Source organism: Balearica regulorum, chromosome 4 (genome assembly GCF_011004875.1).
Source record: "Balearica regulorum gibbericeps isolate bBalReg1 chromosome 4, bBalReg1.pri, whole genome shotgun sequence".
In the NCBI taxonomy this organism is placed as follows: Eukaryota; Metazoa; Chordata; class Aves; order Gruiformes; family Gruidae; genus Balearica; species Balearica regulorum.
Genome location: NC_046187.1, coordinates 15,717,259 through 15,730,735, shown reverse-complemented (window position 1 = coordinate 15,730,735; position 13,477 = coordinate 15,717,259). Strand labels below are relative to the sequence as shown.

The 13,477-nt window shown below is 35.9% G+C and overlaps 1 protein-coding gene across 2 annotated transcripts in view; it reads left to right on the top strand.

The window, feature by feature from the left end:
- Positions 1 to 13,477, top strand: part of TTC29 (tetratricopeptide repeat domain 29) — a 205,263-nt gene that overhangs the window by 98,033 nt on the left and 93,753 nt on the right. For both annotated transcript variants that reach the window (XM_075750713.1, XM_075750712.1), the window contains exon 5: positions 5,771 to 5,956. In XM_075750713.1, the coding sequence (XP_075606828.1) occupies positions 5,771 to 5,956 (186 nt within the window). The remainder of the gene's footprint in view (positions 1 to 5,770; positions 5,957 to 13,477) is intronic.

Below are 13,477 nucleotides of genomic sequence, written 5' to 3'. Positions count from 1 at the left end.
CCCAAGCCATTCTATGATTTGTATAGATTGTACTTTTATCGAATATATTCCCCTGTGTACCCAGCAGTGTTGGGAGGGGCGTGCTCTGTGTACACCCTGCCTTGTATCTAGGAAACAGAGGCTGTGCCTGAAACTTGATAGTGTCAGTGTGCTAACCCCACTGCAACCTTTCTTCATTTGTGTGTGAGTTTGGCTTATGGATAAACTTTGTGGAAAAACGAACAATTAGGTGGTCCTCTATCTGTAGGAGTAGACGCATGATTGTCCTGACCAAGCAAATGGGACTGATTCTTTGTCATGTATGGATCCAGGTGGAAATAAACTGATTGCAGCACCATAATCTGTTAGTACTCATGCTTCTTTTTGGCCCAACAGCCTCCATCCTGGATCTTCCTGTGTGCGAATTCTTCAGCTGTCTTGCTACTAAGTCACTGGTATCGATCTGTCTGGTAAAAGAAAAATGAAAATTTCAGTATTAAGTGTCTCACTCTGACATCAAAAATTACTCCTAGTGACTTAATTGGTCTTAGGCCACTCCTTTATATGTCTTCAAAAGAGAATGGTTGGTTATGATCAAGTCATACTCACTAAAAACAACTAACTGAACTGCAAGTCCTCTGGCAGGAACAAATGACTGACTGGTGGTTTTCTGAAGGGAAAATATTGAGCCATAAATGTATGTTGAAAAATTTCTTCCCAATACCTATGGTTTTTAAATAAGTACAAGTCCTATTTTCCATTAACAAGAACAACAGCCTCTTTCTTTTCTTTTTCAAGGAAAATACAAGCCAGGATCTCTTCATGATATTTTCATCTGTTCTCTAAAGACCATTTCTGTACTACTTTTCCTTTCTTCCACTACATCCTGTCACGAGATCATACAGATGTGGCAGCAGTTCTATGTAAATCACACTAGTATGGCTTGTAGATCTTCTGTACGTTTCTTTTCCCTCATCTTAGTTCTGTTGGGATTGTCATACTCAAACTCCACCTCGCTATCCCTGTGCATTGCACTTTGCTGTGTTCAGCTAGACAACTACCAACATGCAAACCATGGATTTGAATGATCCTCTGTTCCATGCACACCATTGCTTGCCAAGGGAACAGTTCCTGAGAAGAGCCCAGGAATAAACAAAGATATTGTTTGGTGGGCCAACTGGGGACTATGGTTTGAGCATAACAAGGGGAGATCCTACATGACAGTTGAGATGCACCTGAAGAGATGTGTTTAATATATGGGGTTCAATGTTGAAGCTCAAGTCAAAGGGATATTTTATATTTTTTTAAAATCTCTGTTTAACAAAAAGAACTCAGCAAAGTTTGATAGGGATACTTTCCTTTTGTGCATAGACACCCAATTTCATAGTTGTTTTCCATTGCAAAGGACAATGAAAATATTTTGAAAAGTTCGGATCAAACAAAATGAAAGAAGTCCATTTTCTGTAACTTATATTCTATGACAAAAACATAAAAATATTACAAAACAAATACCGCAACATAGCGTGACTTTTAATTTGTTTTCTGCTTAATTTTTGTGAAATATTACTGCCTTCAACTCAGTAATTTGGCATTGAAAAAAACATTCTGTTGGATAATTGCCCATAAGATGTGTTCTTAGCCCTGCTTCAGATCTTCAATTAAGTCCAAAACTACTGACTATCAGGCCTCACTGTCTGCTCCATCAAGTTCTGTTTGTTCTGTGTAGCTGCCATTTTGGGTAGATGCTCATCTTTACAGTGTTCTCACAATGCTGGGACTTAAATGTTCTGGAAGACCTGAATCTAGCTTCCAATGTTTCATGAAATTAGTGTAATTTTTGAAAGATTAATGTGATCACCTTTTGAACCTTTATTGATGTGCTTTCTTAATTGTTTCTTATTTAAAAATGTAAATTTGTCTTGCAGGAAGTGTTTTACAATTGCTTGTGTGATTCAAACTTTTCTGTCTGTTCATTCAGTATCACATTCCAGTGCCGTAGTTCCCTCGCTGATAAATGGTGTAGATATTTTTTTCTTTTTTTGTATCAATAGATACATGAAGATGACTTGTCTATGTGTATTCTATTATCTATTGTATGGAACCTATGTGAGATTTTATAGAAGAGAGTAATTACCTATTCTAATATTTTTCTTCTCCTGGGGAGGTTAAAGTTCACTTTTACTAAGTCTGACGTGCTAGCTTTACCACTGTCAGAATAATCTCAATGAATTTCTTGGTTTGTAAATCAGACTTTGAATCCAGGAGACAATACGGCTGTTAAAAATCTATCTTTTGGGGTTTATTTTATGACCAGCATATCTGGTCAGCCACTGTCCAGGACAATTACAGAGAAATGGTTGTCTTTGTGCACTTCTCATTGTTATTCACCAGCAGGATAGTCATCAGAGGGTCACATTAAAGTTCATTCAATCAAAGCTGTGGCAGTAGCAATAGTCCGCCTCAGGTCAGTTCCATCTCCTGAGATTTGTAGGGCACTACCTGAAGTTATTTGCGTAATTTTATGTAGCATTAGTGCCTTGATACTTTGTAGCAAAGATTTCAAAGGCAACAAATCTGTATCTAATGTTCTACCCCAATGACAATCCAATTATCTTTCTCCTAACTGTGTTATTGTAACCATTTGTATGTATCTTCTAAGTTCATTTTCACTTAGCTGGAATATATGTATACACACTATGTATTGTTATCTTTATGTTAGTGGTTATAATCAGGTTTTGTGTATCTCTGTTCGTGTACTTGCAATTGTCATGGGAACCTCTGCCTTTTGAGATGATCTTAAAAAGTGCTCCTTTGTGCTGCAGTAGATATTTAAGTTGGGATGAGATAAATCACAACCAAGAAATATCTGCTTTTCTTCACTGAGAGTAAAGAGATCCTAGGTAACCCCTATCTGTGCCTAAATTGATTAGTTTGGGTGAACCTCAACTATGTCTTCACTTTTTTTTATCTAGACATATGTATAATGTGCTTACATACGCACACATGTATATGTGCATGCACACACAGATAGATAGATGTATATTAAGCCCAAACCAGTTCTGATACTTCCGTTCCAGTATCATTTGCAGAGATTTTTGAGGCTATTGTACCAAAATAGTCTTAATTTCTAATGTGTGATTAACTTTATATGATGTACACTCCTGGGTATTCTGAAGAAGAGGTGCCTAAGAGGTACTTTCAGCCTTGAGGGGGAACAAAAGGCATGAAAACTCACAGCTGTAAAGAATGTTCTGATTAATATAGAGACTTCATGTATTCCCAATAATTATTCTCCTCAAAGCGAAATTTCTAAACTTAAGAGGATGTTTTGGTACCAAACCTTAGACACAAATGATGAGATGATAATCTAGATGTAATTTCTGGGGTATTTCTATTTTTTTGTGATTCTAAAGAGATTGTGAAACATTCTCATTTCTTAGAAGGGGAGTTATCTTTTTCAAAATACTAGAAATGGAAATGCATGCAACACAAACTGGTTCAAAAATCATAATTGTGTATGTTTTACTGGGAATTATTAAAAAGGTAGAAACATGAGGTATCACTTCATGGAGGAAAAACTGAGAAAATAAATAGGAAAGCAAAATAAAAAAGCAAAACAAACGAAAAAGTATTGTTAACCATTAAAGAAGAGGAATGAATTTGTAAATCAAAAAAGAGTATTTGGGAATGAGGAAAAGACATTTCAGCTTGATTTCAGAAACTTTTAGGCATGGAAAATTCAACCAATGTTCTCCAAAATGGCCAAGATAAAAATGGAGGAGAAATAAATACTGGATAAATCTCTTGAAGATTGCAGACATGATTAGGTGATGACAGGATTCTTTCAGAAGACAGAATAAAGTTCTTACTGTGTTGTGCACCATACTGAAGAGCTTTATCAAGATGTTCTGAAGTCAAAGAATGTAGTCATGACAACAGACAGAATGAGAGATTTAGATTACTTCTTATTAGACTGTAGGTAATTTGTCATTTTTAATTTTGAGACAGAACATACTAGAGATGAGGCTGAGGAAGCATTCTCTTGTGTCATTTAGTGATGCATTCAAAGTACTACTTTGAGTTACTGCTGCTGTCTGTTCCAAATAATGTAAGATAATCACATAGATGAGAGAATTAACAGTCAAGAAATCAGTCCTTTTTGAAAGTTAGATTTTCCCCAATTCTTCCTGCAAATAACAAAAGAAGAGAATTTAACTGCTTCTTTTGATCAAAGTGTTTTGATGAGTTATCATCATTTTAAAACACTTAGAAAAGATCTGGATTTGAGTGAGATCTTGCCTGTATTAAAATAAGGTTTTTTCCTCAGTTGATTTCTGTGTGGTGCTCCATACCCAGGAGTAAGAAGTTTCTTCTTTCTTTCCCCCCTTTCTCTCTTTGAGCAAAGCTTACAAATTGCAGAACTCCCAAAAGCACAGCAGTTCTGTTCACACACCTAATTTAACCAAACAATCTCTTACCTGCTGCAAGACTTGGGGTTCTTAACTCCTCCTTTACCCAACTGCACAGAAATTCTTTTAAGAACTGGCTGTTTGGCTTACATTCATTTAGCAGGCACACACACAGTAAGCAGCCGACCAAAACTGCAATGGAATTTTAGCTAGTTATTCCCATTGACATCTGGCATGAGCAGAGGTTTGGAAAGAAAATTAATTTAGTTTAGCCAATGATAAATTTAGCTGTGAAACACATATTTTCATGCTGTACTTCATCTCTTGGATTCTTTACCATCCTGTAGGGAATATATATTTAAAATCCCCTTTAGGGAGAGGCAGTATGATAAGAGTTGTCAGGTAAGTTTTAGATCTCTACTCCAAATTAATACAGTTTGAGAATAATCCAAAGAGGATTATTTTTGTGGATTTTTTTTTTTAAAAAGGTGCTTTTCAGAGAGAAATAATTCTAATTCTGTAGAAGCTCTCATTCTTTAATTTTAAATTAGAAATAATATATTTGTTGATAATTTTGTAATGCCACTTAAATTTGGGACTTGCAGTGTTTTTATAAATTTTAGGGATAGTGTGTGTTCATTTAGCTGTCTGAGATGATAGAGAGTGGGAACTAAATGTGGCTTTCTTCTTCAGACCATAAAGGAGGTCTGTGACTTTGAGTCTCCCCTGCTTTCCACATTTGTTCTGAGAGCAATACTTTGAACTGTCTTTTTCAGGGCAAGATGTAAAATTTCAATTTGTCCTTAATTTCTAAGAGTGATAAGGTACTAAAAAATGGGAATATACATGAAAACTCAAAGCCTTTCTTATTAATCTTACTTTGAACACTGAAAATGGTATGCATTAATGGATTGTGTTTGCAGAGTGTTCTGTTTGGTTCTTTATCTCCATGATCACAGTCGCTACCTTAGACCTGCTTTGAAAGCTCTCAGTGTCCTTTTAGGTGTCAGGGGCTCAGACAAGCGCTTCTCCCGCAGTGACTGTGCGCTTTTTGTTGCTCATTCTAGCTTCTCTCTTTTTGACTAGCCAATGTCTTATCCAGGTTTTGCATGTTTTATTGAACATTTTTGTTTTCTGTATACAGAAGTAAGAGCAATGTATTGTGGTTTTGCTGAAATAAGTTTTCAATTCTGCCTAATTTGTAAGGTTATCATTTTCCCCTTATCGTATTTCTTTGAGTGAAGGTGTAGGAGAGCTTGGTGGTATTTGAGTGGTGGAAATATAAATAGCTCTTTGTTTTCATTATGTTATTTCTGTAATATGTAAGAGTTCTGAAAGCTGATGATAATCTAACATTTTTATTGTAATTTTTGTTTTTAAAGGGCACTACGAGGAGGTGTACGATAACCAGCTTAACTTGGCCTACTGTTTCAATGATCCTGAGGACAAATGGTTAAGTAATTACTTCTATGAGCAATGCTTTAGCACTGCTCAATTAATAAAAATTGATGGTGGGAAAAGAGAGGCACAAGCACATGCAAATATGGGCCTCATCAATGAGGAACAAGGTAAGTCACTGAGATCATAAAGGTACATTGTATCAGCATTGAGACAGTCATATCTGGCAATTTGTGTTTCATCACAGGGCACATTATTTCAAAGTAAAGTTGATTTGCAACCATAATTTAAAAGAAGTTTTAAAACAGTTGCAATTTTAATTTTTGGAGCAGTGAATAGGAAGACAAAGTCTATAATTACTCACAGATGTGTTTCCTCTGACACTCCATCTACAATTGAAAGTACTCAGTCAGATGAAAGACAAAACACAAGTTTAAAGGAAGCGTTTGTTTAGCGCAAAGGTTCTTTGGGTTTGACCTTACTTCCTTTTGCTTGTTTTTGACAAGAGACGGTAATGCTGCCTCAGGCCACAGGTGTCTGAGTAGGATGGCATCTGTAGCTACATGAACTGGATTGATTTAAAAGAGGTATGAACATGTAATTCAGTTTAATCCTGCCTCAAATTTACACTTGGATAAAACAGCCTATATTTTTGTGTTCTTTTTCAAAACTGCCTTCTGGTTCTTTTGATTGAAAAATGACACCTTGTTTGTTTGTACATGACTACCACATTGGTGTTTGCTTCAGATTTATACCTTGTCACAAGCTCCATTTCTCCATTCCTGTATCTGTATCCTCAAACTGGGAGTCTCTGAAATTAGGAAAGATATTAATAGAAATAACTAGAATCATAGAACAGCCCAGGTTGGAAGGGCTGAAAGATCATCTGGCCCAACCTTTCATGGGAAAGGGAGCCTAGAAGAGATTGTTTTAACACCCTGTCCAATCGCATCTTGAAAACCTCCAGTGATGGGTACTCTACCATATCCCTCGGGAGGCTGTGCATGATTGTGCTCACTGTAAAAAGTATTACTTTCTTATGTCAAGATGAACCTTGTTTCTGTATTTTAAAACATACATTACCTTTCATGGCAGAGGGGTTTTTGTGTGTGTAGCAGTCTGGGTGTAAAATAGGTGTTTTCCTATGTTTGTATAATATCCTTCCATGTTGTGGGAAGACAAGCTATGAGTGAGCCTCAAGTAACTGAATAAAACCTGTCTTCCAATTCTAATTCCTAAGTATACTTGATGCCTAACCATTGCTTCAAATATATGTGATTTGTATAGTTACTAGGTTTTTGGTTTTAAGTTTGACTTTGTGGGTTGAAACCATTCCAACTTTGAGCTCAGCTTGTGGCTGGTTTCTCAAATAGAATGGCTTTTCTCAGAAAAAAAGAAGATTAACAGAAATTGAAATATGTTGTGGAAATACTGTAACTCCAGTAAATGTCTGACAGAATGGGTGTGTTTTGAAAGATGGCCTAATTTTCCAGCAAAAACCTGAACATAAAACATAAAATCTGCAGCTTTTTTTTTTTTAATTGAAAGGTTATTGTGCTGTTTTTTCTCCGTGTCCTCTTAAAGCTGAAACATCACAACTTTTTCATTATTTCCTCATATTTTCTGGACTGCTGGTCACTCACACTGTTTTCCTCTGAACTGTTGCCATATCCTTCTTGCCTGCAACACCCAGAGCTGGATTCAATCTTAAAACTTGAGCTCATGCCAATGATCAATAAAATGGAAGGATTACTTTTCTTACAAAGTGTATTTTGATTTGTGTTTTCAGGTATGACATCTACATTCTCTGTTTCAGCATAAATTGCGTACTTGTATTTGGTTCATGACCTTCAGTAATCTCTAAATTCTTTTCTGAAGAACTGTTAACTAGCTATTCTGTTCCCCATTCTGGGATCACCAGTTAGTTCTAACTAAATGCGGTGTGTTCACTGAGGATCATCCTGTGTTTTGTAGGCAGTTTCTAGAAATTGTCAAGATTGTTTTGAATTCTGAAATCGTCCTTCAACGTGCTTTCTCTTCTTCCTAGTCTGGTATCATTTGAACATTTAAAAAGCTTTTTTCTATCCTGTAGTTCAGATCCCTAATGAAAATACTAGGTAGTAAGCTGGACTTAGGACAGGCACTTTGTAGAACCTTACCAAGTACCTTTTTCCATACTGACAGTGAACAACTGATAACCAATGTATATATAGGATTTCCTCACCCATTTGCATTCACCTAATGATAGTTGCAGGTGAGCTATGCTTTCCTAATGCCTTACAAGAAAGTTATGACAGTGAGAAAGAATTTACTAACTTAAATAGAAGTTTGGCTTGATGACATTCACTCTTGATGTGTTGGCTATAATATTTTCATGTTTTCTCTAAATGCTTGGGAATAATCTGTTTGACTATTTATTCCAGTAATATTCTAGGAATTGAAATTAAGCTAAATCCGGTTTCCCAGTAGATAAGGCAGCACTTGCTTAAAGCCCAGCCAGTCACAACCAAGTCATTTCCATTTTGAGTGAAAAATGCCTAATTAGGTAATCTGTCTGATACTCAGTAGAATAAAATGGTTGAAGCTGCTGGGTTTTTTGCAACCTTTTCACTTGATCCTTCAGTTACTAAAAAATAAAATAAGAAGGTAAAAGCAAACATCCCTATCTATTTGTAGCTTCAAAGGCTCATGGTGAGTGTGACTCACTATTATTATTGAACCACAGCCTAAAAAATTTTGTTTCGTGCTTTCATCATGTGTTAAGCAAAAGTTGTTGAATACTTAAATATCTTTAAGTCCATTACGAAAGCACATAAAGTTATGAAATACATTTTGAGATGCTCAGAGGAAGGGAAATTTCATTTTCCTGCTGTAAAATATTAGAAACTTTGAGAAGAGAGGCTTCTTATTAACATTGGTAAGGAAAGATAAAGCAAGGTGCGTTTTCACTGCCCAGGGTAAAGCTCCACAAAATCTCTAGGGTCTGTCTTTTGCAAATATTTTATTTCCATAGAGAGAGGTGAAAAAATGAAGAAGCTGAGAGAGTAAGTGTAGGATTTGCTTTGAGGGACCACTGAGAAAAAGACAGCAGATGTATTCCATGCACTTTTTATTTTCAGAGGGTTAAAAATTAAATCACGAGTTCAGATTGTAGAAAAAGTGTTAAGAGCAGATGTTGAGTTGGGATTGTATAAAATCGCATAAGTATTAATGGTGTTATACATAAAATTCTAAACATGCTATTTTTGATATTAGAACAGATAGATATAGCTTGTAAATTAAATGGTCTTTTTGTTCAGTTATTTATAATACTGTAATCTAACTTGTTTGTGAACTGAGTCAGATGCCCACTTCCTATGGGGATATGTACATATATACAGGAATAGATACCCATGTATAGACACGTATGTGTGCATTAATATACACGTACAGGAATACATATGTGTGTACCCATATAAGTACAGGGATGTGTTTAGGTATTGAATGATGCCTAACATTTGCATGATACTTTATCTGATTTAAATCATCATATCTGTATTAACTGCATTGATTAATAGTGCAGCCAGAAAAATCAGAGAACTTACAAGAATGAGAAGTTAGTCTTACAGACATTCCTGCATGCATCCTTTTACATGTAAGTATCTTGTACCAGTTCTTTTCAGTTCTCCCACCCAATAGTGTATATTTTTTTTATTACTCGTGGATGAAAACTGTCTATATATGCTTAGGACTGATTGCGTGGGAGTGTAAAGTTAAACATGTACTTGTAAAGATTGTTGTTTGCCTTGGAAGCAAATCAATAAATTTCCTGGGTATTTTTGTGTAATCAAATTTAAAGTTCTTTGACTTTCAGCCTGGTCTCTGTCCTAAAGGCTGGATATAATCTGATGTTCATTAATCTTCAAAGCTAAATATTTGAGGTGTCGGCAGTGTAGACTTCAGTCATGATATTTGGATGCAGGCAATTAGTGGCTGTCAGTGCATAAGGGAAAGAAAACAATAATAATAGAGTAGCCTGGTATAGACACAAAAGGAACATTCTGCTTGGAGCAAACATGATTTAAGTTCCAGTTCTTTGCAGAATGAGACTTTAACCTCTTCTTTAAAAAAAACTGTTTATAAAAGAAGGTCTCTGTTTACAAGTTACCCAAATGATATGCTACTCATTGATTATTGTAGGAGTGTTCAGGTTATGATCCTGTTCAATTAACTGTACTCAACCCATAGTTCATCTTTCCTCAGGAGGCTGGTAATAAATTGTTCTATTAGTTTGGTTACCAGTCATTTTCTTGTCTAGCTATTAAACATGCTGATCTCACTTTATACACACTGAAAAAGCAATGTCATACTTTAATTCTTCTTTCTCACATTAAATCCAGCATTACTTGTCATCCAAGTAAGCACAGGCTTTGTGACAGAATCTCAGTTAAGAAAAATTAACTTTTAAAAATATTTTTACTTCTAAAAACACATTCAAAGCATAGGAATAATATCAGTCATAATAAATGTGTGCATTTTTCTGCATATCAGAGAATAAGAAGATTATTGTAGTTGGTGATAGTTCTATTAGTGTAAATTCAGCTAAAGTTAATTGCAAACTTCAGGTTTATACTGTTGTATCTTGCAGAAGAAACACAGTCTGAGTGTATTGATAAATATAATGGCTAGGCCTGGTTTGTGTAGGTTCTTACACTGCTAGCACTCATCATTACAATATTTGAGTGCTTTCTGTTTTGTATTAAATGGTCAACATCTATCATGCATGAAATGATGTAGATCTTAAATATATGCATCCCGAAGTTTCAGGTAACTTACATCAGTAGCAAAAACAGTCCAGGGGAAACAAGGAATTTGTACCTGTAGGAACTATTTGCTTCAAATAAGTTATAACAAAATTAGATATATTTCTGTATTATTCAAAGGCATAGTAAAAACAGATATCTGAAAGTGGTCTTGGCCTTGATGCCTGCCTTTAGAACATCACAAGTAATACAAGTGTCTGTATAAATATGTGTATGTACGCATCTATATACAGACATACAAATGTGCACACAAATTTAAATATCACCAGTGCTTTAAAGCCAGTACTTCAGATAGCGACATTTCAACCTTAATGTCAAGCAACTCTGCATTTGTGAGAAAAGCTTTAAGATACCTAATTAACTTATCGGATAATGTTTTTCTAATACAGATGCATGACTGTTCTTTCCTTAAGGCACACCCTTCTACAAAAAGATAAGTTAGTGGTATGTTGTGTGTGGAAAGTGGAACAGGAAGAGTGACGTTGAGAACTGTGGAGGAAGCAACAAAATCATCATCACTACAGTCTTATAAATATCTATCCTCCCACCCTTGAATGATGCAGGGATCTCAACACTTACCTTTCAGGTGTTAGCAGCAAAGGTAGATGTTCACAGGCCATGGTTGCTTTTGTGCATGAGTAAATTAAGCAGTGCACGGGGATGTCTATGAGCATTGGAGCATAGGCTAGTACTAAAATGGTGTCAGTAGTCCTGCACGTGCTTTTAGCTTGTGCTAATGTGGACTTTCCTGCCCTGCAGTTATTCATCGGTACGGTTTGGTAATTCAGAGTGTTGCAGGGACTTTTCCCAACAGGCAGCTTGCAAGCAGCCACACTGTTTGGAAGGATAAGACTTTACTAGGATACACGCACCTTTCCATACCTCTAGTTTGCAGTGCTTGGAAACGTTTCTGGATACATTTAAAAATTAGTTTTGAAAAAGCATGTAAGTATCACAGTAGAGTCCAATGAATAAAACTTTCACAGCAAATTCCAAATGTGAATCGGTGCCATGCCAGAAACTGCATATCCCTTGGTATGGGAGCTGTGAGATGTGTGAAAATTATACCATTAATCTCAATGCAGTGGTGACTTTTGAATTAGTCATCAGATTTATATTCTGCTAGCACATAAGGATCAACAAAAGTGGAGGTAATACTTTTTCTGAAATGCTTACAGACCAGAAAGACTAAAGGCAGGCAGAACTAGTAAGAGAAAGGGACAGAATGCAAAGCAAATAGCCACGTTAGATATCTGAGTGCTGATTCCTATAACATACAGCTAATCCATAAACCAAATCTTGTCTGTCTCTGTGTGGTTTTTAGATTGCAAGTCTTAAAGAATTCCTGATCAGGGTCTCTCCTTAGTCCTTTCTAAAATAAGCTTAGACATTTCAAAAAATCTGCCATATTCTGCAAATTAATGGAGTGTTCAGTCTTAATCCAGTTCTGCCTTGATTATAAGCAGTGTTAAACTCCTGTTGCTTTTCAGTCAGAGCAATGTTATGCCAGAGTTGATCACTTCTGATCCCTCTGCACCCACCCCAAAAATATTAATAAATTGGACCTAATTTATGAGAAAGGTATAACTGTTCTATCTGTAATCATGGATAAAACACGGTCTATTGCATATGTTAGAATTTGATATAGACTTTGGTCTATAGTTTGAAAGGCCTGCTGAACACAGAGGACTCTGTTGTGGTTTAACCCAGTAGGCAGCTAAAACAACCACGCAGCCGTTCGCTTGCTCGCTCCCCTCCCCCTCAGTGGGATAGGGGAAAGAACTGAAAAGAAAAAGGTAAAACTTGTGGGTTGAGGTAAAGATAGTTTAACAGGACAGAAAAGGAAGAGAATAATAATTATAAAAGAATATACAAAACAAGTGATGCACAGCATAATTTCTTACCACCCAGAGCCAATGCTTAATTGGTTCCCGAGCTGCCCCACTTCCCAGCCATCTCCCCAGTTATATACGGAGCATGACATCATATGATACGGAATATCCCTTTGGTCAGTTTGGGTCAGCTGTCCTGGCTGTGTCCCCTCCCAGCTTTTGGGGTGTTCCCCCACCTTCTCATTGGCAGGGCAGTATGAGAAGCTGAAAAGTCCCTGAGTGCTTGGCAACAACTAAACACATCAGTGTGTTATCAACATTATTCTCATCCTAAACACAGCATTACACCAGCTACTAGAAGGATAATTAACTCTATGCCAGCTGAAACCAGGACAGACTTGTAAATAAATTTAATTAATTTGTTGTGGGGGAAAAAACCCATGGGCTTCTTACAGACTTTGACAATCTGGATTAAGACCGAGGAGTAGGATTATACCTATCATTTTCCCATATTGTTGAAATTAAAGTTTTTAATCAAGGCATTATAGAAGTTGGTAGAAAGATTCCTATTGAATTTAATGGGCATTTGATTCAAGCTTCTGAAGCTTAAGTATTAATTACTGGATATATTTGGTAAACAACAACTTAAATACAGTTCATAACAAAATCTTTTTGGTTTGGAACATAAAAAGTCTAAATTCATTATTTTCGTGTTCTTAGCAGGTCCTATTTAATCCATTGCTAAGAAATTGTTGATTTTGTATTTTGAATTATGGCAAGTGTTTTTCAATTAAAAACTGTAATGTATAAATTATTGAGAGATATTCAGCATACATTCATGAGTATCTATGCAGAGGAAATATGCACGTTTAAGCAGAATTTCCCCAATTGGTTTGCCTTCAGGCAGAAATCATTTATATTCAGATTAAACAAAAAAAAAAAAAAAGAAAAGAGAATGTTAATATTGCAAAATGAAGTACTAAAAAGGCTTAAAAGGCAGAAGTTAAAATTGCTTGTGAAATATCTTATGCTTTTGTGTGTGTGCATTTTGCAACTT